General features: G+C 31.4%; 5 protein-coding genes across 6 annotated transcripts in view; 3 read left to right on the top strand and 2 right to left on the bottom strand.

Annotated features, from left to right (window-relative positions):
• Positions 1-12,695, bottom strand: part of LOC122518581 (putative uncharacterized protein DDB_G0282133) — a 149,556-nt gene extending 136,861 nt beyond the window's left edge. The window contains exon 1 of the mRNA XM_043637592.1: positions 12,168-12,695. The gene's annotated coding sequence lies outside the window, so the exon portion shown is untranslated. The remainder of the gene's footprint in view (positions 1-12,167) is intronic.
• LOC122518586 lies at positions 552-4,109 on the top strand. The gene is made up of 2 exons (XM_043637601.1): positions 552-802; positions 3,633-4,109. The coding sequence occupies exon 2, from the start codon at positions 3,669-3,671 to the stop codon at positions 3,969-3,971; it is 303 nt and encodes a 100-aa protein (XP_043493536.1). The 5' UTR covers positions 552-802; positions 3,633-3,668; the 3' UTR covers positions 3,972-4,109.
• LOC122518584 (cilia- and flagella-associated protein 251-like) lies at positions 4,154-5,463 on the top strand. The gene has a single exon (XM_043637599.1). The coding sequence runs from the start codon at positions 4,195-4,197 to the stop codon at positions 5,041-5,043; it is 849 nt and encodes a 282-aa protein (XP_043493534.1). The 5' UTR covers positions 4,154-4,194; the 3' UTR covers positions 5,044-5,463.
• An 887-nt stretch (positions 12,696-13,582) lies between the features above and the next one.
• Positions 13,583-18,049, top strand: LOC122518553 (sialin-like). Of its 2 annotated transcripts, none has more exons than XM_043637547.1 (9): positions 13,583-13,811; positions 15,477-15,682; positions 15,884-16,105; positions 16,193-16,277; positions 16,356-16,522; positions 16,584-16,733; positions 16,817-16,949; positions 17,158-17,411; positions 17,476-18,049. In XM_043637547.1, exons 1-9 carry the CDS (start codon positions 13,739-13,741, stop codon positions 17,779-17,781), a joined length of 1,596 nt encoding a protein of 531 aa, XP_043493482.1. In that variant the 5' UTR covers positions 13,583-13,738; the 3' UTR covers positions 17,782-18,049. The 2 variants fall into 2 exon arrangements, with proteins under 2 accessions (XP_043493482.1, XP_043493481.1); XM_043637546.1 differs by lacking the exon at positions 13,583-13,811 and adding an exon at positions 14,093-14,537.
• A 1,528-nt stretch (positions 18,050-19,577) lies between these two features.
• LOC122518552 (putative uncharacterized protein DDB_G0291608) lies at positions 19,578-22,965 on the bottom strand. Its single transcript, XM_043637545.1, has 3 exons — positions 22,447-22,965; positions 21,909-22,088; positions 19,578-21,697 (listed from the first exon to the last, which is right to left on the bottom strand). Exons 1-3 carry the CDS (start codon positions 22,462-22,464, stop codon positions 19,637-19,639), a joined length of 2,259 nt encoding a protein of 752 aa, XP_043493480.1. The 5' UTR covers positions 22,465-22,965; the 3' UTR covers positions 19,578-19,636.
• Between the last annotated feature and the right edge of the window lie 605 nt (positions 22,966-23,570).

Below are 23,570 nucleotides of genomic sequence, written 5' to 3'. Positions count from 1 at the left end.
TCTCAATTATTTGTATTATTTTTGAAATAAAATATTTAATTTGATAGAAAGCAATATTTTTTGTTCAATAATTTGCAATCTACCTGTGTTCAATAATTTGTAATCAAAATAATATTCACATATCGAATAAAAAATATTCTAATTTTACACATATCTCATTTTCATTCAAACATTTTTATTTATTTATTTATTTATTTACTTGATTTTCGAGTTGTTTGTTGGAGTTCGTAAAAAAAAGAAGCTTTAATTAAAAACTTGTCGAATATTTTTATTCTTTTTTCCTTTGTGCGCGTATGTGTGTGTGTGTTTGTTAAAAACGTATCTAAAACTTCGGTAAAAAATAGAAAAAAAAAAAAGAAAAAGAAGATATTTTAATTAATCTGCATTCTCCTCGCGAAGAATGTTTTTTTTTGTTTATTTCTGTATTTATTTATTTATATAAAAATAATAGGAGCAATTTTTGAGAACCCTCGGCATTGCAGGTAGTCATGTAACGAGCTTACAAACTCGTGAAGCCCTTTCGATGTATGCTAGGCATTCTCTCCCGACGAGTATCAACGAGAAAACTTCGTAGTTTCGTTCGACATTTGCGCGAGATTTTCAACACACCAAGTTACAACATTTGCTGTCGCCATTTTTTTTCCCCAAAGTGAAAGAAAGACACAACCCACGCGAAATTTTCGAATTGGTTTGATAACCAAAGAAGAACAAATTTTCCTATCGTATAAATTTTCTATTCTAAATTTTTTTTAATTGTATCCAGTGTGTGTGTGTCTGTGTATCAGTGATAATTACTTCAATTGTGAGTGTAAAAACGTAATAATTATTTATAAAAGTTTCGTAGAAAATACTTGTAAGTGCCAAAATTAAACAAAAGTATATTTTCAATTCTTTACGTTCCAAAAATTTAACAAATTGGATCAATAGATCCATTTCAAACTGATGGTTAGCAGTGAAAAATAATTTCAATGTTAATTGTACGTTAATTAATTGTTCGTTTATTCTGGAAACAAACCGGAATGGCACGTTACAAAGTTTTCTACGTATACAATTTTGTTCTTCTTTTTTATTTGAACAAATTCAAACTATTATCATGTAAAATGAACTTAGAAAAATGACACGACAAAGTAAAAATAAAATTTCGTAAATTAATTAAAAGACAGGTAAGTTGTTATATGTTTCTAAAAACAAAACAAAACAAAGCAAAACAAAACAAAGCAAAAAGTGTCGCCACTCGCAGTCTTTTCTACAAAGACTCCAATTAATTTTGCGAAAAAGAAAAGAAAAGAAAAAATTACAAAACAGGTAACATAATTAAAAAATAATTATAATATCATCGATTGTATCATTCGACCTTTTCGAACGAACCATTCGTGAAATTCGAGGGAATCAAGAAACAATTTTCGATTCTTCTATTTAATGTTGATCGATCGTAAAAAAAAATCAGAGAGACAGAAAGAGAAAGAAAAAGTAACTAGAAGTAACTAGAAGTATAGGGAGTTCACAAACAAGTATTGAGAGTGGTCAACTATTTTTGTCATGGACAAGTTTCGATAGTGCATTATGCGAAGTTCAAGTGGGAATAACGGTGATAGCAAAAGTTTCCTAACTAGGCGACCCTTCAAGCCAGTTTCTCTCTCTCTTTCTCTCTCTATCTCCTCTCTTCTTCCTCTTTCAATCATATAAAATGAGATTCTGTTCGTGACACGGTGTATACAGAACTGTTAAATAATATTTCATTCAATTAACCCGATTTCATTTTATTTATCGATCAACTATAATTATCTAACAATATTAAAATGTTTATATTTAACAATTAGATTAATAATTAATAAATATAATAATTTAAAAGCTTTAATCGTTTGAATAATTAAAATAATAATTTTATAAACATAATATTAACATAAAAATCTCAATTTAAGTGAAAATTGTAAAATAACTTTTGTTTGTGACTGTACTGTATCATCCTTAAATTCACGGTACAGATATTAAGAGATATGGATTTGATGAAAATGTCATTAACTTTTGTTTCCGATTGTACTGACAAATCATCCTTAAAAAAAAAATACATTTAAAAATAAATCCTTTAAAAGTAAATAGGAGAAAAACAAATGAATGAAATTGATTTGAATTGAAGTGACGGTATTGTCAAAGCTTGTATATAATATATAACAATATTTTAAATATTATATTATCATAATATATAAATATAAATATTTTCAATATAATTAAAAATATATTAAATATAATTAAATATATTTTATAATATAAAAAAATATTTTAAATATAATTAAAAAAAAAAAAAAAAAAAAACAATATTTGTTAATAACTTGAAAACAAAAAACTTAAAGAAAAAAGGGCTTATCCAGTAATAATAATAATTATAATTAATAACCCTACAATATATATATAATTATATTATATTAAACATAATACCATTCCGTTTAAACATTTCTAAATATAGAAACAGATATATATTTTATATATAATGTGTCTATTATAAATTAGTAGATCGTCGTCATTCGATAAACCTTTTCTTTCTCATACGATCTCAGTGTCAGGACGTTAATGTATTAGTTTTCCCGATTCGACAAATGTCGGGAGTTCGTTGAGAGAGTCTCGACGTTGAGAAATGCCAAAGCAACATCGTAGTTTACGGTGGGCAATTAATAGCAAGCTAGTCAACTTTTCTCAGATGTATATATGTATAGTAGAAGTATACTAATTTACAAGCAGAACAAACGTTATTGGCCGTTCTCACGAAAATATCTTTCTATTCTAAACAACTAACACCGATAATAAAAACATTTTTCAATTGATTTTCATAAACGATTTCATTCAAATCAAATATTTCAAATTCTAATAACAACGTATATGCATAATTTTATATTTCAATAATTACTTAAGGATGATTTGTCGGTACAATCGGAAACAAAAGTTAATGACATTTTCATCAAATCCATATCTCTTAATATCTGTTGAAATAGATGATTTAAACCAACTATTTTTATTTTTTATAATTGAAATTTTGATATAAAGTTTCTAAGAGAATGAAATTTAGTGATCATGTACCGTGAATTACGGTACAGTCACAAACAAAAGTAAAAAAAAACAAAACAAAACAAATAGAAAATTTGATTAATTAATCTTAACGGTTGATTCGAGGTATTAAATTGAGATGCGAGTTTCGCGTATGACAAAACTTCTGGAATACGAAATACGTAAACTACTTCCTCATATTTTCTTTTCCTTTTTTACATATAAGCATACGAAAGTGCGCGTTTGTGTGAAGAAAAGAAAGAAAGAAAAAGAGAAAGCGAACTCGAACGAATATATAATCATTTCAATTCCGAATCGATTAACGTAAGAATTTCCTAATTAGTACGAGGATCACATTGGGTACGTCTAAATGCAATGCTTCTGACATGATTCTAATGGTGGTGCTTCTAACACGATCGAAACTGAACACGTTAGAGCGAATTTCATTCCAAGATGAATACTCAATCAACGATCATTGAACCCCCATTAGCTCTTGGAATTCCATTTGGAATTTACAATAATCAAATTGGAAAAATAAATTGTAAAAATGATCGATCTAACGACATTCATTCGTTATTTTTGTTCTTTTTCAGATGTAATAGTTCGAACAAATTTCAAACCAACAAAATATGAAGAAACGAACCAACAATACGGATAATAAAAATACGAAGAATCGTTCGAACGAGGACAAGGGTAAAAAAAACGATGAAAAGGATAACGACAAGAATACGATACAACGATTGGAACAAAACGATGAATCTTCTAATCAGGGTTTCGGAGAGTGGCTTAGATCTAATGACGGTGCAGAAATGATGAGACTATTTGTAATCGCCAATTCACTTTTATTGTTCGTCACGATGGCTTGGCCTAACATGAAAGAATCTTTCTACTTCATTCGTGATTATTTTATGGCTGAAGAGGACGATTATTGAACACTAATTTACTACTTTCTACTAACTTTCCAAAGAAAGAGCAACATCGTGTGTATTTAATTTGATTTTATTATTATTATTATTTTTTTAAGCGAACAAATTACTCGAGAATCGAGAAGACAAATTTGAAAAAGGAAACTTTCTTCCCATTTATTATTCTTTTTTGTTTCTCTTTTTATCTTGGTGATTTAAAAAGCAAAAAAAAAACTATCAATCAATCACAATGTTGGCAGCTTTCATTCGTTGCGCATTTCTCATAGGAATTCTTGGTTGGTACAGCATCAACGTGTGGAAAATGATCGACGGTTATTTTAGAGATCAATTTGCGAGTTACCTGCACGAGGAATATCGAAAAAATCCCCGTATGAAGTCTGATGTGAAGGATGTCAAGGGTACCGATAAGAAAGAGAACCACGTTATCGACGGAAACGTTTTGATAGAAAAATTGGAGGAACTTAAACGGCGGGAGAGTAGCTCGGTCGATAAGGTAGATCCCGAAGAAAATGTAGAGTCTTGGGAAAGTGTTGAAATTTCCAAATTAATTGACCGACCGAACGAGTCCGTTGAAGGGAAAGAAATTTTGGAAATAATCGTAACGGAAAAAGAAGATTCGAATAATAATGACGAACTAGTTTCGATGACGAAAAAAGGGCCCGACAACGAAATGGAGGAAGAAATTTTGGAAAAGCCGAAAAAGAAAAAACTTGTCTCGAAAAAGGAAGAGGAAGAAGAAATGAAAGAAGAAAAAGAAAAATCGAAGAAGGGTAGGAAGAAGAAGAAGAAGAAACGCGTTAAAACTATCACTTTGAAGGAAGAAGATTTTATGAGCGTTAAAAAGAGACAACGGGGAACCATTGGACAGGACGAAGATTTTTGGGAATTTGAAGAGGACAAAGAGGAGGGTGAAAGAGAAAGGGAGGAGGAGATGAAGGGCATACGAGTGGCCGATCTTCCATTCAAACCAAAACTGGATATTGGTCGTTTGGAAAGAATTACGCCTGATGAATACTGCCCTTTGACCTTGGAAGACGAACTTTCTTGCGAGGAGACCACTGAGTGGTCCTTAAAATAATAATCATGAGTGGTACGATGATCCTGATGGAATTTTAAACCGGAAATTCGTTCCTTTTAAAATTCAATTTGTATTCCTTTAGGGTTGTAACATTTATTCCTTCCATGTTCTACATTTGGATAACGAAAGAAAAAGTAAAAAAAAAGAAAAAAATATGAACGAGTATAAGACCAAAAAATTGGGACGAATTTTCTCTACTATCTAATAAATATAAAACAATAAATAATATAATAATATCTATCTATATATATACATATATTATATATTTATTTAATTATTATTAATAATATTAAATAGAAAAAAATATTCTTATCGATTTCCTCCTATTTAGTATGAACAAAATTTGATTATTAGAATTGTAAAATTTTCTCTGATCACCTGTTAACCGAGCTAAGCAAAGACTCAAGCTTATTACACAAACATTGCATTAATTTATTCCGTTTGGAGAGTGGCGAGTTTTAAATTTAAGAGTTATTACGCAAACTTCTTGTTACGATAACTATCATACGAGTTTTGAACGTTGAATCAACGCGTGCCCGTACGATTGAAATTATAATATTTATCATCCATGTAACTGCAAACAATTCGTATTTCATGTTTCTTTATTTTTCTTTTTTTTTTTTAAATGCATTTAACTAACGATAAAAGCTTTAGTTTAATATATATATTCATTTATAAGAAAAAATCTATATATCAAAGAAAATTGTAATACGTTTGTTATGCAATTATGTTAATTACAATAATAAAATAAATATATGCTTGAAAATGGTTTTGAGGAAAAAAAAAAAAAAGAAAAACTTGTACGAGACAAGGAACAAATTTTCTTCATTTCCTACCTGTCGAAAATGATTACGTTGACGACTACTACTACTACCATACTGAAATAACTGATTTACGAAGCGGATACGCGTAACGTATGTTTAATGCAAATGAAATGCAATAAGGCGTAAACATGGGTAGCATAAGGAGACTAATCCTACGTCCTTGAGGCACGTCGGCCGTCCTCCATGATGGATGCAGTTTTATTTTTCTTTTTTTTCTTCTTCTTCTTCTTCTTTTTTTTTCTTTCTTGTCTCTTGGTGGTATCTTCATTCGCGGGTCGTTAAAAAAAATCATTTTACTTTTTTTTTCTTTTTTTTTCTTGTTTGTATAAAAAATTTACTCGACCACCTTAACCGAGTAACACCATTTCCCATAATCGAAATAATTTAATCGCAGCTTTTTTTTATTTTTATTTTTTTCTCTCTTTTCGTATTTAAAAAAAAAATGATTATGTATAAAATATTTTAATATTAAACAAGTAGAAAAATATTATATCGATACGATAATACTACTACAGAGTATAATAAAAATTTAATGATACTACAATTGTTATATCTTATATTTAGAAAAAACTGGTGTGTGTACTTATGTACTTACGTAAGAAATTATACTTCTTTGCCGTACCAAACGAACATAACCTCAATAACCTCAAAAATAACTTCAAAAAAATAATTAATATTAAATAATTATTATTATTAATAATAAATAATATAATAAAATTATTATTAATATAAATATATAATATATATAATTATTATCAATAATAAATAATAATAATAAGAAGAAGTTATACTTCTTTGCCGTACCAAAACGAACATAACCTCAATAACCTCAAAAATAACTTCAAAAAACTTCAAAGAAAAATAATTATTATTATATATATATATATATATATATAAGAAAGAATAAAAAACTATGTACATGAAGACAACTTCATGCCGTAAACTTGAAATTGTTTTACCGTGCGTCATAAATACCGACAAACTTCATGGTGTCGTTTTACAGACAAAAGAAGTATAACTTCAAAAATAATTTCAAATAAATTTGATAGAATAAGAGACGAACTTTTGCAAAAGAAAATTTGAGAAATGTTGTAATCGATAGTTTAACGACAAAAATTCATTTGATTCTTCGATTACATATACATACGAGTAAGTAAATATGTGAATAAAAGTATATAAGTTGTATACATATGACCAAAGAAGGTATCGGTTGCATTCAAAAGCGATGACGTTTCATGATCGCATGCGGAATACTAATTCAAAAACGATATAGTTCACGAACGGGAAATCGTTTCTCTATTTATTTCTGTCTTCTCCTTGTATCATCGACAGACGTCTGTAATGAAACAAGAATAAAGAAGAAAAAAAGTAGAAAAACAGATACGCGAGTATTTACATTATATTATGTCGAATGAATTTCTGGAAAGATGGTGGTGACCTTCGACGATTAAAAAAATAAGAAAAAGAAAAGAGAAAAATAAATACAAAAACAAACAGACAGACAGAAAGAAAGAAAGAAAACAAGGTACTCGTTATCGCATTACGATTGACGATAACATTATGCAATAGTAAAGAGGTAAAGTGGGGTGGTGGTGATCATGCATATCCACAAGGTGTAACAAAAATACGTGATTTAATTTTGAAAAATAAATTTTTCCTTGTTAACGCATAATAAAACAATGAAAATATATTACGTTGAAAAATTAGACCGAAAATAATGTGAACATTTTGAATATTTTGAAATATAATCCAAGAGGATACTGCAATTTAGATTATTTATTTGAATTCATGTTACACTCTGTTGACATTTATTTGCATGGGATGTTCATAATCTCTATTTTCTATGTGAATACAAAGCTCAGTTTGTTGCCTCGTTGAATTCCTACCGTGCTTCGAAATAATCCTGATATTAGTTATGGTTGAGAGAGACTAAAAAATACAAATTTTATGAGAACGTATTGAAACGTTTTATGATAATTACATCATCAAATTTATCATTCCAATAAATATAAAATAATTATCAAACCGTACTCGAAAGTTTTATAATTGAAAAATGAATTCTTTTAACTTAATTTTTCTTTTTTTAATATCAGACATTATTTGCATAAAAATGTGATGTTTTGACTCGTAAGAAAATAATGTAAACATCTATCGAAAGAATTTCAACTATCACGATTAATATTATTAAACTCGTGTATCTGTATTAATAAATAAGAAATACGATACGATAGCAAATAAGAATATTGTTTTAACATGAGAAATGAGGCACGGGTTAAAATGATTCATTATTTTCTACGTTACTTTGGTTACACTCTGTATGTACAGTTACATAGGTGTATCGTTTTACGAGTACTCACGGTCAATGAAGATATGCGACAAGTATGCAAGAAATGTGAGAGACCTGATGTATCTCTAACAACAAATTCAAATATTTCATATTTGTTTCTATATACTAGATTTTTTAAATCAATAATTATACATTTTAATCCTTCATTGTGTTACTTCTACGTAAATTATTATAAAAGTTTATTATTTTTTACTACTACTTCATAAAAAAAAAGAACTAGAATTTTCTAGAACTAGAAATTTTCCTAAAGAAGAAGAAAAGAACTAGAAATTTTCCTAAGAAGAAGAAAAGAACTAGAAATTTTCCTAAAGAAGAAGAAAAGAACTAGAAATTTTCCTAAAGAAGAAGAAAAGAACTAGAAATTTTCCTAACTTTTCCTATCCAGATTAACGAAATGTAAGAAATAAAAAATAAATAATTAAAGTGATCGATAATTATACAATATTTTATTTTATTTTATTTTTTTTTTGTAGCTTCCACCTGAACGGTTAATTATATTCTTGCGTTATTTTACAAAAGAAATATAAAACATTCTATTAGTTTATTTTTCTCAATCATAAATAACGAGATATGACGAATGAAAAAAAAAGAAAAAAGTTTATAATAAAAATAAATAAGGCGTTTAAAGAGAAGAAGACTCGTTGATTATTTCATAAAAATCCATTTAAAAAGGTACTTATGTATGTAATATCTGATCGTTTAAAGGAAGAGGAAGTGGTAAGAAAGAAATTCTTAGGTAGGAAGAACGCGGTAAGACGCAAGAAATGCGATTTTCTAACTAAACGATCGAGAAAAGTGCGTACCGGCAATGGCCTCGTTCGTTCACCATGATGACCGTCAATTTTCCCAGCAAATGACGACGACTTCCCGCTGTCGTTCCGATTTCCTACTTCTTTATATCTATTTGTCTTACCTTCTCTTTCTTTACCTTTATTATTATTATTATTATTCTACTATTTAAATAAAGCGAATCTGAATACAACGAGACGAGATGCAAAATTTATTTCATAGAAATTCGATGAAATTAATTAATTGTACGTTCTAATTAAACGCGAATTAAATTCTACAAAAACAATTTACGTTTATTATAATCGTATAAGGAAAAAAAAAACAATGAATGATTAAAAATAAACTAAAATAGAAAAGAAAACAAAGTTTCAATCTCGTATAACTATGCAACAACTCGAATGAATTTTGAAATATATTTGATGCACGCTCGAAATGTATTAAAAATTCTTTGTCAAAAAAAAAAGAAACTAAATAAATAAATAAAAACAAATAACGAGAGAAAGAAAGTAAAATGCGATAGGTAGATACGAAATAGATACGTTTCAATATTTCACGATTTCATTTTTATCGAACAAAATACTTCTTTTAATCGCTTTAACAATAATATTAACAAAATAAAATTGACAAACGCACGTGTGCACGAACGAACAAAGAAATAAAGTTTGAAATCATCGTGAATATTTTAATCTATCCCGTAAGTTAGATTGCGTTAAACGCGTTTTTCTCAAAACGGTATTTTCAAAATCGGTGATCTCGATTTTTCAAAAACGGCTTAACCGATCGGTTTCGAATTTTTACACAATCTTCTTAGATATATTCCTCAGGTATTAAGTGGAAGGAATAATTTTAAAAAAATTTATTACTATTTTTTTGTAACAATTTAGAGCGAAAATTTTAGTCAAAAACACAAACTTTTTTTCAAATAGACGCCATTTTGTCAAAAATCAAAATTTTTATTATTCCTTGGTTTTATACCTGCATTAATCTATCCTTTAAAAGAATCCACCATATTTTTTAATTTCAATAATCCAAACCGCCAAAATGGAGATCACCGCCAAACGTCTTTTTTTAGAGGACGTTCAGGAAATCATCTACAGGAGCGGTGCAGATTAATATTTTTACATAATCGACGCGCTATTGTATTCTCAAAAGTTGGCTCTATTTGAATTACCATCACTTTTGTTTGAGAAATAAAAACTGTTTCTAGAAAAAAATTCATGAAAATTCGTCTTTTTCGAGCCTCGCAACTGCGTATAACCCCTTAAAGTAAGAGAGGGAAGATATCATTGATAACGAACGTAGGTAGGTAGCATTTAATCAAAAAAAAGAAGAAATAAAGAAAGAAAGATAGACAAGTACGCCTACTAGCATCGTTTCCGGATAAAAATTGAGAGGAAGAGAGACGAATAGATACGGACGTATAAAGAAAGAGAAAGATAGAGAATAACAATGGTCCTAACAACGACGACAAAGATAACGAGAAGGTGGACGAGGGGGTAAAGGGGATGAAGGAGGAGGATATACGCGCCAAACAGTTTCCAGATTCCAACTATAGGAGAGTTGCTCGAAAACTCGTCTCTCGAATACCTGTTGCTCCTTTATCTTCTCTCTTTATCTCTCTCTCTCTCTCTCTTTCTCTGTCTCTCTTACTCTCCTGCCGGAAGAACTAAACCCAACCACGAGGATAGATTGTATAGAAATTATAGACTCTCTCTCTCTCTCTCTCTCTCTTTCTCTTTCTCTCCGATGGAACAACTCGTCCAAACAAATCAACACACTAAAATAAAAATAAAACGAGATAGAACAAAAATTAGATTCAAATTCTTCTTTCAACAATCCACAATGAACACACACATCGAACAATGCTGTTCATACGAATGTTAATGGTGGGTGGGTTAGGAAGGGGGGATGATTGAGCACTGATTTGTGACGTCATTAAGTTATTGTTATAAATATATATTCGTCCTGTTTTTTGTTTCCTTCATTTTGATAAGAAAAATATTGAAAGATACGTGTAAATTAATTTCTATTATAATTAATATATAATATAAAAATCTAAATTGTATAAAAATTTGATTAAATGTATACTGGGATTATTAGAAATATTTGTTCTGTTTCTTCTCTCCATTTTAGAACAACAAAAAATATGAAAAAAGTATTAAATTAATTTAAATATAATTAATTAAATATAATAAAAATTAATAATTAATTTAATATATTAATTAAATATATACAAATGCAAATCCTATATATATGAAGTCATTAAGTATAAATATGTATTCTGAATTATAAAAGATATTTGTTCTGTTGACTTCATTTAAAAAAAAAAGAAATACAAAATATCCCTAAATTAATTAAAATTAATGAATATACAATTAAAACGTATCAAATAAATAATTTAAGTGTAAAAATGTAATCGTTGAATATAATATATCTTCTGTATAATTAATTAATTTTGATTATTATCGTGTAAATGAAAGTACAGTGAAAACAGGACGAATCAAAAATTAAACCGAATAATACACATTTTTCGTAAATGAAAGTTAAGTGAAAGTTTCTCTCCTTTGATAAATAATGAAATTAATAAAGTACAAGAAAAATATATAAAAAAAAAGTATCGAAATAACAATAAACTCGAGAAAAAGTTAATTGTTCGATGATAATAATAATAACTGACCGTTATTAAAATTATAACAAATTATTATGTATAGTAAATCTCTTTGGAAACTTTCGCTAGGGAGAGAGAGACCTGTTGCACGTGAACCTTCGGACCCCCCGTGTGCGCATTCCAAAAAGGTAGGAGGAAGAAGAGGCGAGAAAGAGAAGGAAGGAACTAAGGAAAGAGAACACCATAGAAAGAGACACCAACAGAGACAGAGAAAGAGATAGAAATAGTAAGAGAGGGAAAGAGACGCCGGTATGCGGGAAAAGAGTTCCTAGAAAGAAAAGGACACTAAGCTTCTAAAAAAACGTCAAAAAGAAATAGAAAAACGATGAGAAAGGAAGACAGATGTATAACAGAAATAACCCTTACTCAGTACATTAAACAAAATTATATAAATATACGAGTATTCGTCTACCGAATTGAATAAAACGTTTAAAATTAAACCTGAAGATTAAAAAACACACACGCGTGGTATTTATGAATAACAGTAACGTTTTACCTTAAAATTTGTATTATTATCCTTGTTGAAATATTTTCAAGTATTTCTTTCAGCTTCCTAAGGGACGGTGTCCTCCTCCTCTTATCAAAACTATCGTCACGTAATCCTGCACTTCGTAAACTTTATAGACTTGCCGTTCCAAAGAAAGCACATAATACACATATTTTATGTATACACATTTATGCACATGCGTTAGAGCACTTGCACTTACACCATACACACACACACACACAAACGCACACAGGCACGCGTGTACGTAATCCGAAGGAAGAAACGTTCTCTTTTTTTTGATACATTCACGAGAAACACTTGTTATACGTTCGAACGTTACAGGTTCGTTAAACTAATCGAAGGACAGCTGATTTTTCCTGTTTTCTTTACTGAGATAATAAAAAGACTAAATTCTGTGTATATTCTGCTAGGACGCGCGCGATATCGTTCTTATGCTTTCAACCGTATGACAAACGACACCGATGTATATCCTGCCGCTTGACCTGCACCAGCCAAGTCGACCAATCACAACGCACTACCCGAGAAGCCTACGAACTTTGTGGTTCATCCCCACTCCAACGACGATTCCAACGATATCTATTGGATCGTTTAAAAAGCTTCTAACATTCGAATCTTTCCTATTCGTTAAACTTGTAAACGTCACATTTTTACTAATCTGATTTACGATTGTTATCAAATAAAATGAATAATTTAATAAATGTAACGTGACGAGAGAACTATGCTTTTGTATACTGCCATCTCATTGTTTATAGCATCGTACTATTATAAAAAAAAAGATAAAAATTTCGAAGATGCATATCAGATATCTGTAAATTTTCTTCGTCGATAATCGTTGATCGCAATTGTTGATTACTATCATAGGTAATCCGAATTTACCTACAGTACGTTACTGAATACGTTCATCAACTTTAGTTACCGACAGTGTCGGGAATACAGTTACCAACTTTAACTTTGTAGATAATTATCAACTATTATCGAGTAATAATAAATTCTGTAGTTAACTTCAATTGCTTTACTCATTGACGATGATAAATGTACAAGTAGAATGTATAAAATTGTAATATTAACAATTTTATTCATTTTACTTTTTATACAATTCGTTTAATTAATTATTTTTTGTTATAGTATAATCACGAATCCCTAAACGAGTACGCAAGTAAATTAAATACAATTTTTAATCATTTTTACGTATTGTATTCTATAATAAATCTGTCACCTAACTAAAAACGTATAGTTAAAATAGCATGTCCTATCATTTAATATTTCGTTTAGAAATTGACGAGTGTGTGACACACGTATATGAATATTACAATACTTGGCCTGAAACGGTGCTTCAAGGCTGACCCAGCATGGGTACTTATTGTATCAAGTCTTGTTAACGGAGACGTTCATTCACTCTGCTACCACTAATAAAAAGCTCAGTATACTTTGTGTTACTCAGGTCGATCGGATGGTTCTCTTGAAATTCTAAGAGAACGAAAAATAACAAACGCGATAAAAATGTGCTTAGAATATATTTATTACGCGATGAAAAATCAATCGAAAAGTTTGTTAATTCGATGATCATGGCAGCTCTCGTAAGACTTAAAAGGGGTAGCGTTCAACTCAGACATGCAGCTCTCGAAATGAAAGGTAAATTACGTATATGAAATTTAAAAAATAAAAATCTATCTGTTGTTAATTATTAATTTCAATTTTTAAAATTAAATCCAAAAAAAAAATAAATAAATAAATATAATGATATGTAAGTTAAATTAAATATGAAATGTTAGCTGACAACAAAATGAGTGCAGAATTCGACATATCGAAAATAATGAACAATATAAAAAATTTCTAATGTTAATATAACGTCTTATTAAATTGTTAATTAATTAGAAAGAATAGTGCCCAATTTAAAAATATTATTAGTCAAATGGTAGCAATAAAAAACAATGATGAAATTTTCGGCTAGCAATAGAAACAATTGAAATTAGTTACGATTGCAAATATATAAAGTGTCACGTGAAAATAGAATGATTAAAGGAGGATAGGTGTGTGTACGAACGTTATCTGTTTAAAATGCACGCCTATTTGTAGTTACATCACTATCGAACCAAAGTCGGGGTCACCTATATATATTTTAATATGTTTTTAACGATGCCTCTTTGTATCGTACGAGAGATAGTTGATTCGTCAGATAAAAAAGGAAGAAAGAACAAAATTTGCTAAACGTAGAATGATAAGAAAGAGGGAGATGTCAATCTTGTATTCTCCGTTCTTACAAACTTTGTGAGATGGCAGACATCGTAAAGAGAGGTAGCGTTCACCTCGTTAAACGCGGAAGTATCCAAATAAAACAGGCTGCTAAGGAGGTTCGAGGTTCGTTCTTTCTTTCTTTCCTTTTTTTTATCCCCCCTCATTATTTCTGTCTTTTTCTATTTTTCAATGTCATCTAACTTTTCTTACTTGAATTATTTTCGTATTCGAATTTTTTCCTCATTTATACGCATTGCAATAAAAATATCGATTAAATAAATGCATGAAATGATTAATTTTAAAAGTAAATATCTAATAAAAATTAATTAAATATATAGATTATTTTTTTTTTTTTATTTATACGTGCTGCAATAGAAACGTCAATTGAATAAATGTACGCACATACCAATTTGTGAAGTAAATTTGTTAGCAGCCAATGAAATCTAAACTACGATTAGTTGGTTAAGACATTTTCATATATAATTTTGACCTTTGAATTTATCCGTTTGATCAAATCTATGCATTTATCAAGAATAATCAACATTTTTATATCGACTTAATATTTTTATTTTCATTTTTGTTATTACGATTTTAACCTTTCAAATGGAATTTTAATTCTACATAGAAGAAATGTTCAAATGATTTTCATCTTCCATCTTTCTCTCTTAGTTCCGCGGTTTGTTTTTTTAAGATAAAGAAGAGATTCGACAAACATATGTCACGAGATAGTCGAGCTCGGAATCGCAAAATTAACGCGTGTCGCGAATACCCCGTGTTTTCTAACTCTCATATTTTTACATTTTTTTATTCAATTCGTCTGTTATGAAAGTATTTCAATAAAACGTAATAATAAAACTTTTATAAGAAAATATTGTTTAAAAAAAAAACACGACGAGAACAATTTGTACAAAAAAATTCTGAAAAAACAAAAACAAAAATTGAGAAACGAAAGATCCTATAAAAAATCACGTAAAAAAATAGGAACAGAATAAAGGAAAAAAAGGAACATGGAAGAGACAATGAAATGTTCGAAAATGAAAGAAATGTTGTCTTCCCTTTTAGCTGCTGTTAGAGCACGACATATCGTAGCTGCATTGGTCGCAGTAGGATTTGCATTGTGTGGTGCAGTGGAAGTAAGTTCGTCCGTTGCATTGCTAGCTAAACAGGAAGACAACCATGCCATCATCGACACTTCTTGGCACTGTGACATGCTCGTCAATATCAGCAGTCGAAATCGTACAGAAGATTTCGAAGTTATCCTCTTGGAGGTACAACACAAATTTACCCTCATTAAAATCATTCTAATCAAATCATCTGAAATTCATTTTGAAGTATTATCAATCATTAAATACGAATTTTCATAATTTCATAATTTCATAATTAAATGGAAAGCTCATCGATCATTTGTATTTTTAAGAATACGTTGATATGTCAATCTGAAAATAATGATTATATTCATTTATATTAAGTTACCACCGGAAGAAAGAACAGAATCTATAATGCGAGAGGCTTTTCTATGGGGCCAAGTAGCAGGGCCAATATTAGGGGGTTGTTTGGTATGGGGTAGATCAGGACCTTCGATGGTATTTTCTCGAGCAGTACTTAGTGCTTGTTTGGCATCTTTGTTGGTACCAGCAGCTTGGAGAGGACCATCACACGTTGCACTACGTCTCTTTCAAGGACTTTGTACTGTAAATTAAACAACAACCACATTTTTAATAATAATAATAATTGAAACAATCGTTTTAATTAATTCATTAAATTATCATTTTATTTAGGGTGCAACCATGCCAGCTGCTCACATGCTTGCAATGACCTGGTTCAAAAGCAATACTCGAAGTTCATATTTCAGCTGTTATGCTGGTAATAAATGAACATACCGATCATTTAATCAATCAAACTATAAATAAATAAATACATTGATTTATTTCTTTGTTTAAGCTGTCAGCGTTGGATATTGTTTAACTGGTTGGTTAGGTACAGCAGTGGTTCGAACATTCGGACGAGATTCCCTTTGCTATGGTTTGGTACTTCTAGCTCTTTGCTGGTATTTCGCTTTTGGTAGATTCGTCAAAGACACTCCAAAATCTTATCAACACGATACAAATGTAAGAATGAAATTTCAAATCATCGATGTCTAAATTAGCAAAGTGTTTAAAACGTTTCTAGGCAGCTGTGATTCCTTGGGGAAAATTATTAAGATCTGTACCTGTCTGGGCATCAGCTGTTGCGACTATGGGGAATCAATGGGGTGATGCTACTCTTGCACTTGGAATGACGAAATATTTGAAACTCATTTATGGATTTTCGACAGCTAACGTGAGCTTTTTATGCATGAATTGTCTATAATAAATATTTGAAAGTACTTAAATGATTGATCGAAATATTGCAACGCTTTTTAGGATTCCGTGTTGACTACTTTACCTCACATCGGACACTTCATGGCTGCATTAACGTGTGGTCTTTTAGTAGATCATGTACGAGAGTCTAGAATCGTTTCAACAACTACTGCAAGAAAATTGGTCGTCTATACAGGTACGTTAACAATTTACTCAACATCTCGATGATAACAAATTAAAGTAACATGACATAATTTTTTGATTACTTATTACTTTTTTTAACGACTCGTCTACGATCGTAAAATTGTTTATCTTTCGCTATCTTCTCAACAACGTTATCTTTAATCACTCTACACATTTAAACAATGGTTTCGTACGCATCTATATTAAATTTTATTTCTCAGCACACTTCATACCAGCGGCGTTACTATTCGTAGCAGGATACGCGGGTTGTCAAGCATTAGGTGCAGCCTGGTTAGGTATTGCAGCACTTTTGGTGTCTGGAACAGCACCAGCTGGGGCTCTTGCTGCCATTGCTGATTTGGCACCAGCTGAATCCCCAGCTTGTGCTGCTGCAGCATGTGCTCTTTGTTCGACTTTAGGTGCAGCAGGTTTATTGGCTGCTAATTATTTCGTCACCCAAGCACTTCATGGTTCGGTAAGTCAAATCAAATGATTAACAGAACTAACAAGATTTGCTAATGCGAATTCTAAAATTTCAGATCGCTGGATCCTGGCGACTCGTTTTTGGCGTAGCTTCGGTAGTTTTACTTTCAACAGCAGCTGTATTCTTAGCGTTAGGTAAAGGTGTACCACAACCATGGATACCATCGGTAGCTCGTCCACGTAGTCACGACGTTATTTATGAACAAGATCCTCTCGAATTAGATTACGAAGACGTAGCTGTACAAACCGAACCCTTCAGTCATTATTCTTACGACGATGACATCGAAAGTCTCAAAAACGTACCCCGCAGTTCTTCCATTCATTCGAAAATCTCTGTTGCGTCTATTAATCAAGTATCATAAAAAAGTTCTCACGAGAACAATCTCTCGTGATTTCACATTGCTCATACATATTACTTTTACCGTAAGTTCGAGAATTGTACATATTATACAACAATGAACTAATTAAGTACCTAAATGAAATCTTGTTAGTACACTCTCACTATGATTTTTATTATTATTATTATTATTATTATTCCTATTTCGTATAAATTTAAATATTCGTGTATATAATTGTGTATTAAACTAAACGGCAATGTTGTCGTTATTGCTGTTGATTTATTTTCTACAAGCAAATGTATCTTTATTTTCTATCACCTTATTTGCGTGTTTTATGCAGTTTCTTTTATTAATGGCTACGTGAAATTTGTATAAATACATGTATGCATAGAAATGAATATGTGTGTACCGTGAGACAACGAATTCTTCTTGTCTCAGTCGTCAACTTTCCACGAGAAAAAGAAAATTGTCGACTACGACAGTTAGCCTAATTAGGTAATTCGTTGTAGAACTCCTTGTTATCTTGTTCAGATCCTGTGTGAAAAATTGACTATGTGCTACGCCAATGAAGTGGTTATATGGAATGCCGGAAATTTGGTATCCTGTCGAATGTCTACGTCACTTTAATAAGAACCTTTCACGAGCACGCATATCCGGACGAATGAATATTGGAACAATTTTTTTACTTCACTCCGATACAATTCTTTCAGATTACGATGACAAAATTTAATCATAAATCATGTAATACAGAAAATCACTTTTTAGTATAGCAATGATGGTGAATCTCTTTGAAACACGGTGGATTCAAATTAAATAAATAAAAACATAGGATTAAAATGAAATCATTTTTCATTGAATGTATAATATAAATTTATAATAATATAATTGTTTTACTAATGAATTACACTTTGAGATTTATTCATAAATTAAATAAGTGTCATTGAATAATAATATTGTAATCATTTGGAAATATTGTGTTCTATTCTTTTGCCAATATTGAAATGTTTTCAAAATAATTTACTTGCACTTGCATTGGATTCACCATCACTGTTATAGGACAAAATATTATTGACTCATATGTCAATTAAAATAAAAAAAAAAAACCCAAGAAAAGGAAAATAATTAAATTTAATAAACGCAAAGAACGTAAAAAAAAAGTGGCATGAAGAATTTAGCAAGAAATTCAAGAAAGATCTCGTGATTTCCGTCTTACTTGGTTCTCAACAAACACACGAATTAACAAATATCACGCATACACACACACACACACATATACAAGCGCATAGACAAACACAGAGACACATTTACGCATGCAACGTTTCGTTTGCACGTCCGACATGGCTGATGTCGCAACAACAGTGATGCTAATTACCCAGAAAGAGACTTAGGCACGTTATTATTCCGTCTTGGTGTTCACTCTCTCGGAGGCAGCACATGACGAAACCAATTCTCACGGCCGATTATCTACTATCTTTTACTCTTTTATTTTCATTACATATTTTTTTTTTTTCTTTTTACACTAGCTTAGCTAACGTATGTACAATGGATGATGAGAGGACACCGAACTTCAGATTATCTTATAAAACTACAAATAAAATAGAAAATAGGATATGAAAGAAATCTTTGGACGGAAACTTAAGTTATACTCGAACGATCGTTGTTTCATTAATTCCAAAATAATTGTTGTCATTTGAAAAAGAAAAAACACAGAATTCAAATCTGCCAGTTTGTTTCTAAAACTTTTCGTCATTGATCGAATGAACTTAATCTCGGAATCTTATTATTATCATTATTATTATTAATTTACTTTCATTTGACGAGTTACTTTTTACTCTGATAAAAATAATTAAAAAAAAAGAAATAAAAAGAATAGGAAGAGTTACATTTTTTTGTTCATAACGTCCTTGTCTTCGTCAGACTCGTCGGTAATAATTTGAACGCTTCTGACCGGACCAGTCTTCCTGTATCTCGAAGCAGGCGTTGTTGTGCTAATCATGGTGTTTTCTACCACAGCTGGTCTTTCAGCGTTAATGGCAAGTTGCAGCATTCGCAAAAGTAAGGCTTCTCTGATAGGTGCTGGTAAGATTTCATCTCCATCGTCTGTTATTTCTTGGGTATAAAACTTTTGTCTGTAAACGCGTTTGGCAAATCTACCATCTTGGTAATCGTCGTACTGATGATGAGTTTGATAAATTGGATTCAATCCTCTAGTATAAGTCGGACGTCTCAATGGAACACGATCACCATATTGCATAGTTACTTGTTGATCGTAAGTAGCAAGATCGGGTCTTGGTATGGGTGTTTGGTACCCTGATTGATAAGATGGGTATGGTTGTTGATCGTAAAGAGCATCTTCCAAGTAAGTTTTAGGATAGGATAGAGCTTGTACACCATATTGGCTAACCAAAAGACGTCTGAGTAATATTTGGAAATCTCGTCTACTGAGTGGAGGTGCTATTGGGTTTGGTGGTTCAGGTGGTAAAGCTAATGGCGTAGTCCGATAAACGTAATCGGGAGTCGTTTGCTGATACTCTCGATCTTCGATGTTTTGAGAAGCTGGTGATTGTGGAATAGGTCTGGCAATTGGTCTTACTCGTGCTTCTAATTCTTGATAAATCAATGGTCGAGGATATGGTCTGGGTCTGACGTAATTTTGATTCACCGTTAAACGGGATTCTTCTTCTGGTTCTACGGTTGGATTATCGGATAAATAATGAACATTGGCATCTGTAGTGGTACTGTAAAGTTGTTGTTGATTGTTCACAGGCCTATACAAAAGTCTACCAATTGGAATTTGTCTGTAAGCTTGTGGTTCCTCTTCGATATTGTTTTGTTGAGGTTGTACCAAAATTCTCTGTGGTAATTCTCGTACGTAGGATTCTGGTTGAGTACGTACAAATATAGGTTCTGTGGTTTGTCTAAGATATTCACGATTTTCAACAGGTATTCTTGGTGGTCCACGTATCAGAATCGATTGAGTAGAAGTTTGTTCTTCCAACGATGATTTTTGTTCGGGTTCATAGACTCTAGGACCTTCGTATTTGCCATCATCGAATCTAGCAGGCCCTAGATTGTCTCGATTGACAAATATTTTCGGTCTTTCTAAACGCGGTCCAGGAATACGTTGAAGAACCCTTGGTGGAGTCGTAGTTGTGAACAATGGCCGTGTGGTGGACAATGCTCCACCATAAACGTCAGAATGTTCATCATTATTATTATTATTATTATTATTATTGTTATTATTATCAGTAGATGTACTGGCTTTAGTCGAATCCTCGTGAAGTTGTCTTCTCAAATTATTACCGGTAGATATTTTCGGTTCGTCATCCTTCTCAACAAAATCCTCAGTAATCGGTCTCAAATTCTGTTCGATGGGACGCTTGGCAAATAAAATTCTCCGATATCCAGCATTCCTTTCCTCGGTACTTGGCCGATTTATCTGCGAATCCTCAGCTTCCTCGGGATCTTCCTCCACTCCGATCGGTCTCTGTTGACCGTTGATAACAAATCGTGGCCTACTTTTCGAATTACCTTTCAAATAATGATTGAATATATTTTTCGTTGACTCGGTACTCGTACTCTGTGTTGTCGTAGTTGTCGTCGAAGTTGTTGCAGTCTTCCTCGTTCTTGGAATCGATTGGACGACCGATGATTTGGTTGATGATTCTGTTGAGGCATACACCAAGTTTGGCCTTTTCGTGGTTGTTGTAGTTGTTGTTGTGCTACTACTGCTACTGCTTCCACTATTGTTGTTGGCGTTGGTACGATTGACACGTGGAATACTCTGGACCACCGATATGTGTTCCTGTAATGGCGACACGGTCGTAGCTTTAAATCCCGTTCCGTTAGAGGAAGAATACGAGACTCTCTTTATTTCACCCTCAGCGTCGACGAAACCGAATGTACCTTTGATGTTGCCTAGAACGTCACGGGTCTCGACCTAACAATACAACTTTCAGGATCACGAATTTGTTCTTCAAATTTCAATCGTCAAACGATAATTATTAATCGATCTATCTAATTTAGATTAAATTGTTTCGATACAAACGATTCCGCGTAATGTATTTTATTTTCTCTGTTTAATTATATTATTTCTAATCTACCCATCGATATGATCTAATAATTGCGACTCGTGAGAAGTATTACTTTACCTTGAATGATCCATCACCAGCTTCGTATCCATAAGTGTAAGAACCGTCTTCATTAACCTTCCTGATCTGTTTCAAGATAGCTACTTGATGATTATGCGTACTTTCCGATGTTTGCTGATCCGTAACATTCGTACAGCCTGCTGTCACGAGACAAAAGATTGCCATCAGCCATGGCGTCATCTTAAAAATCAAGCAAACAAGTATTTAACTATAATTTATTCATTAATTATATTTATATATACATATTATTAATTTATTATAATTTATTTTTATACTTTATATTGTTTCTTTTTTCAAGATTAATAATCGCGTTTGCACTGCGTTAATAAATTCTTATATCACTTTTCACTTAAAATACTTTTCGTTAATAAAACACTTTCGTTTTTTCACTAAAAAAATTATTAGAACGAAAAAAAATATAATATATGAATTTGTAAATAAAAATTCAAATGATTGCTATGAATTTGTAGAAGAAAAAATAAGGATAAAAGAAAACGCAAAGAAACGGAAAAAAGACTCGCGTAGAAAAGTAAAGTACCTTGCAACTGGAAACCATGTTACCGCAGATGCGGTGAATGTTCTCAATACCGCGTGGGGTGTTGACTGCCGTTATATATAGAGTGACACAACTTTCAGCCACCACCTACTAGAACTCCCTTCTCATCCTTCTCCGTAACCTTGATGATCCCCAAACGTTCCTACCTTCGACTATAATATCATGTTTAACGACCTTTTCTAAATTACTCTACAATTTTATACTCCACCTATATCTTTTTCATTAATTTTTTTTTTAAACAAGTCAAAAAACAAAACAAAATTGTACCAATTTCTTATAATTCCTTCACGCTGTAACGCTCCGTTGTCGTTATAAATAAAATTTCAGATAAAAAAAAATCCTTGAGAGAGAGAAAAAAAAAAGATTTTATCTCGCAACGCAGGGAATTGAAGATTCCGGAATAAAAATGTAATCGATAATATGTCTCGAAGAAAGTTCTTAGGGAATGAAAATTAGAACGAACGGAAATACGTTTGAAAAGGTGAGGAGATGGGTTGGAGGAGGGGGGAGGGGGAGGGGTTTAGAAAAGGAAAAGGAAGAGGACAAAAGTTCGGATTTGCGGGGACAAGTGAAAGCCACGTGGGAGTTTTAGCAAGTTGGTAAGAACAGTAGTAGACTGTAAAATCTGTAACAATAGTTCCCATAGCTTTGCAATAGTCTCACATTGTGGTATTCGCTCGATTCTAGGCACTCCCACAGGACAATTATTACATCATGCAATTTCCTTTGCATTTCGTCGACGACTATTTTTCTTATTTTTCTTTTTTTTTTTGATGCCATTTCGATACACCAGAACACGTATGCAAGTATGCAGTACTCGTATTTAATTGCATCGTCAACTCGTCCGTTATCTCGAATGCGTAATAAAAACGTATCCTACGTACGTGCGTGCGCGTGTGTGTGCAACGATACAATTTGATTTATAATTTTACTAATATATTTTTTTTCCAAGTAATTTAACAAAATTCAGCATTGAAAAGTTAAATATCATTGAAATTTTAATGTGAAAAAGAAAGCGAGTAAAATAATATTTCTCTCTTACTATGGGAATAAAATGAATAATATTTTTTTGTTTGGTATCCTCTAGTAGTACCGATTGTTTCTAG

This window comes from Polistes fuscatus, unplaced genomic scaffold (genome assembly GCF_010416935.1).
Source record: "Polistes fuscatus isolate 324 unplaced genomic scaffold, CU_Pfus_HIC Scaffold25, whole genome shotgun sequence".
In the NCBI taxonomy this organism is placed as follows: Eukaryota; Metazoa; Arthropoda; class Insecta; order Hymenoptera; family Vespidae; genus Polistes; species Polistes fuscatus.
This window is presented reverse-complemented; position numbering and strand designations above follow the sequence as displayed.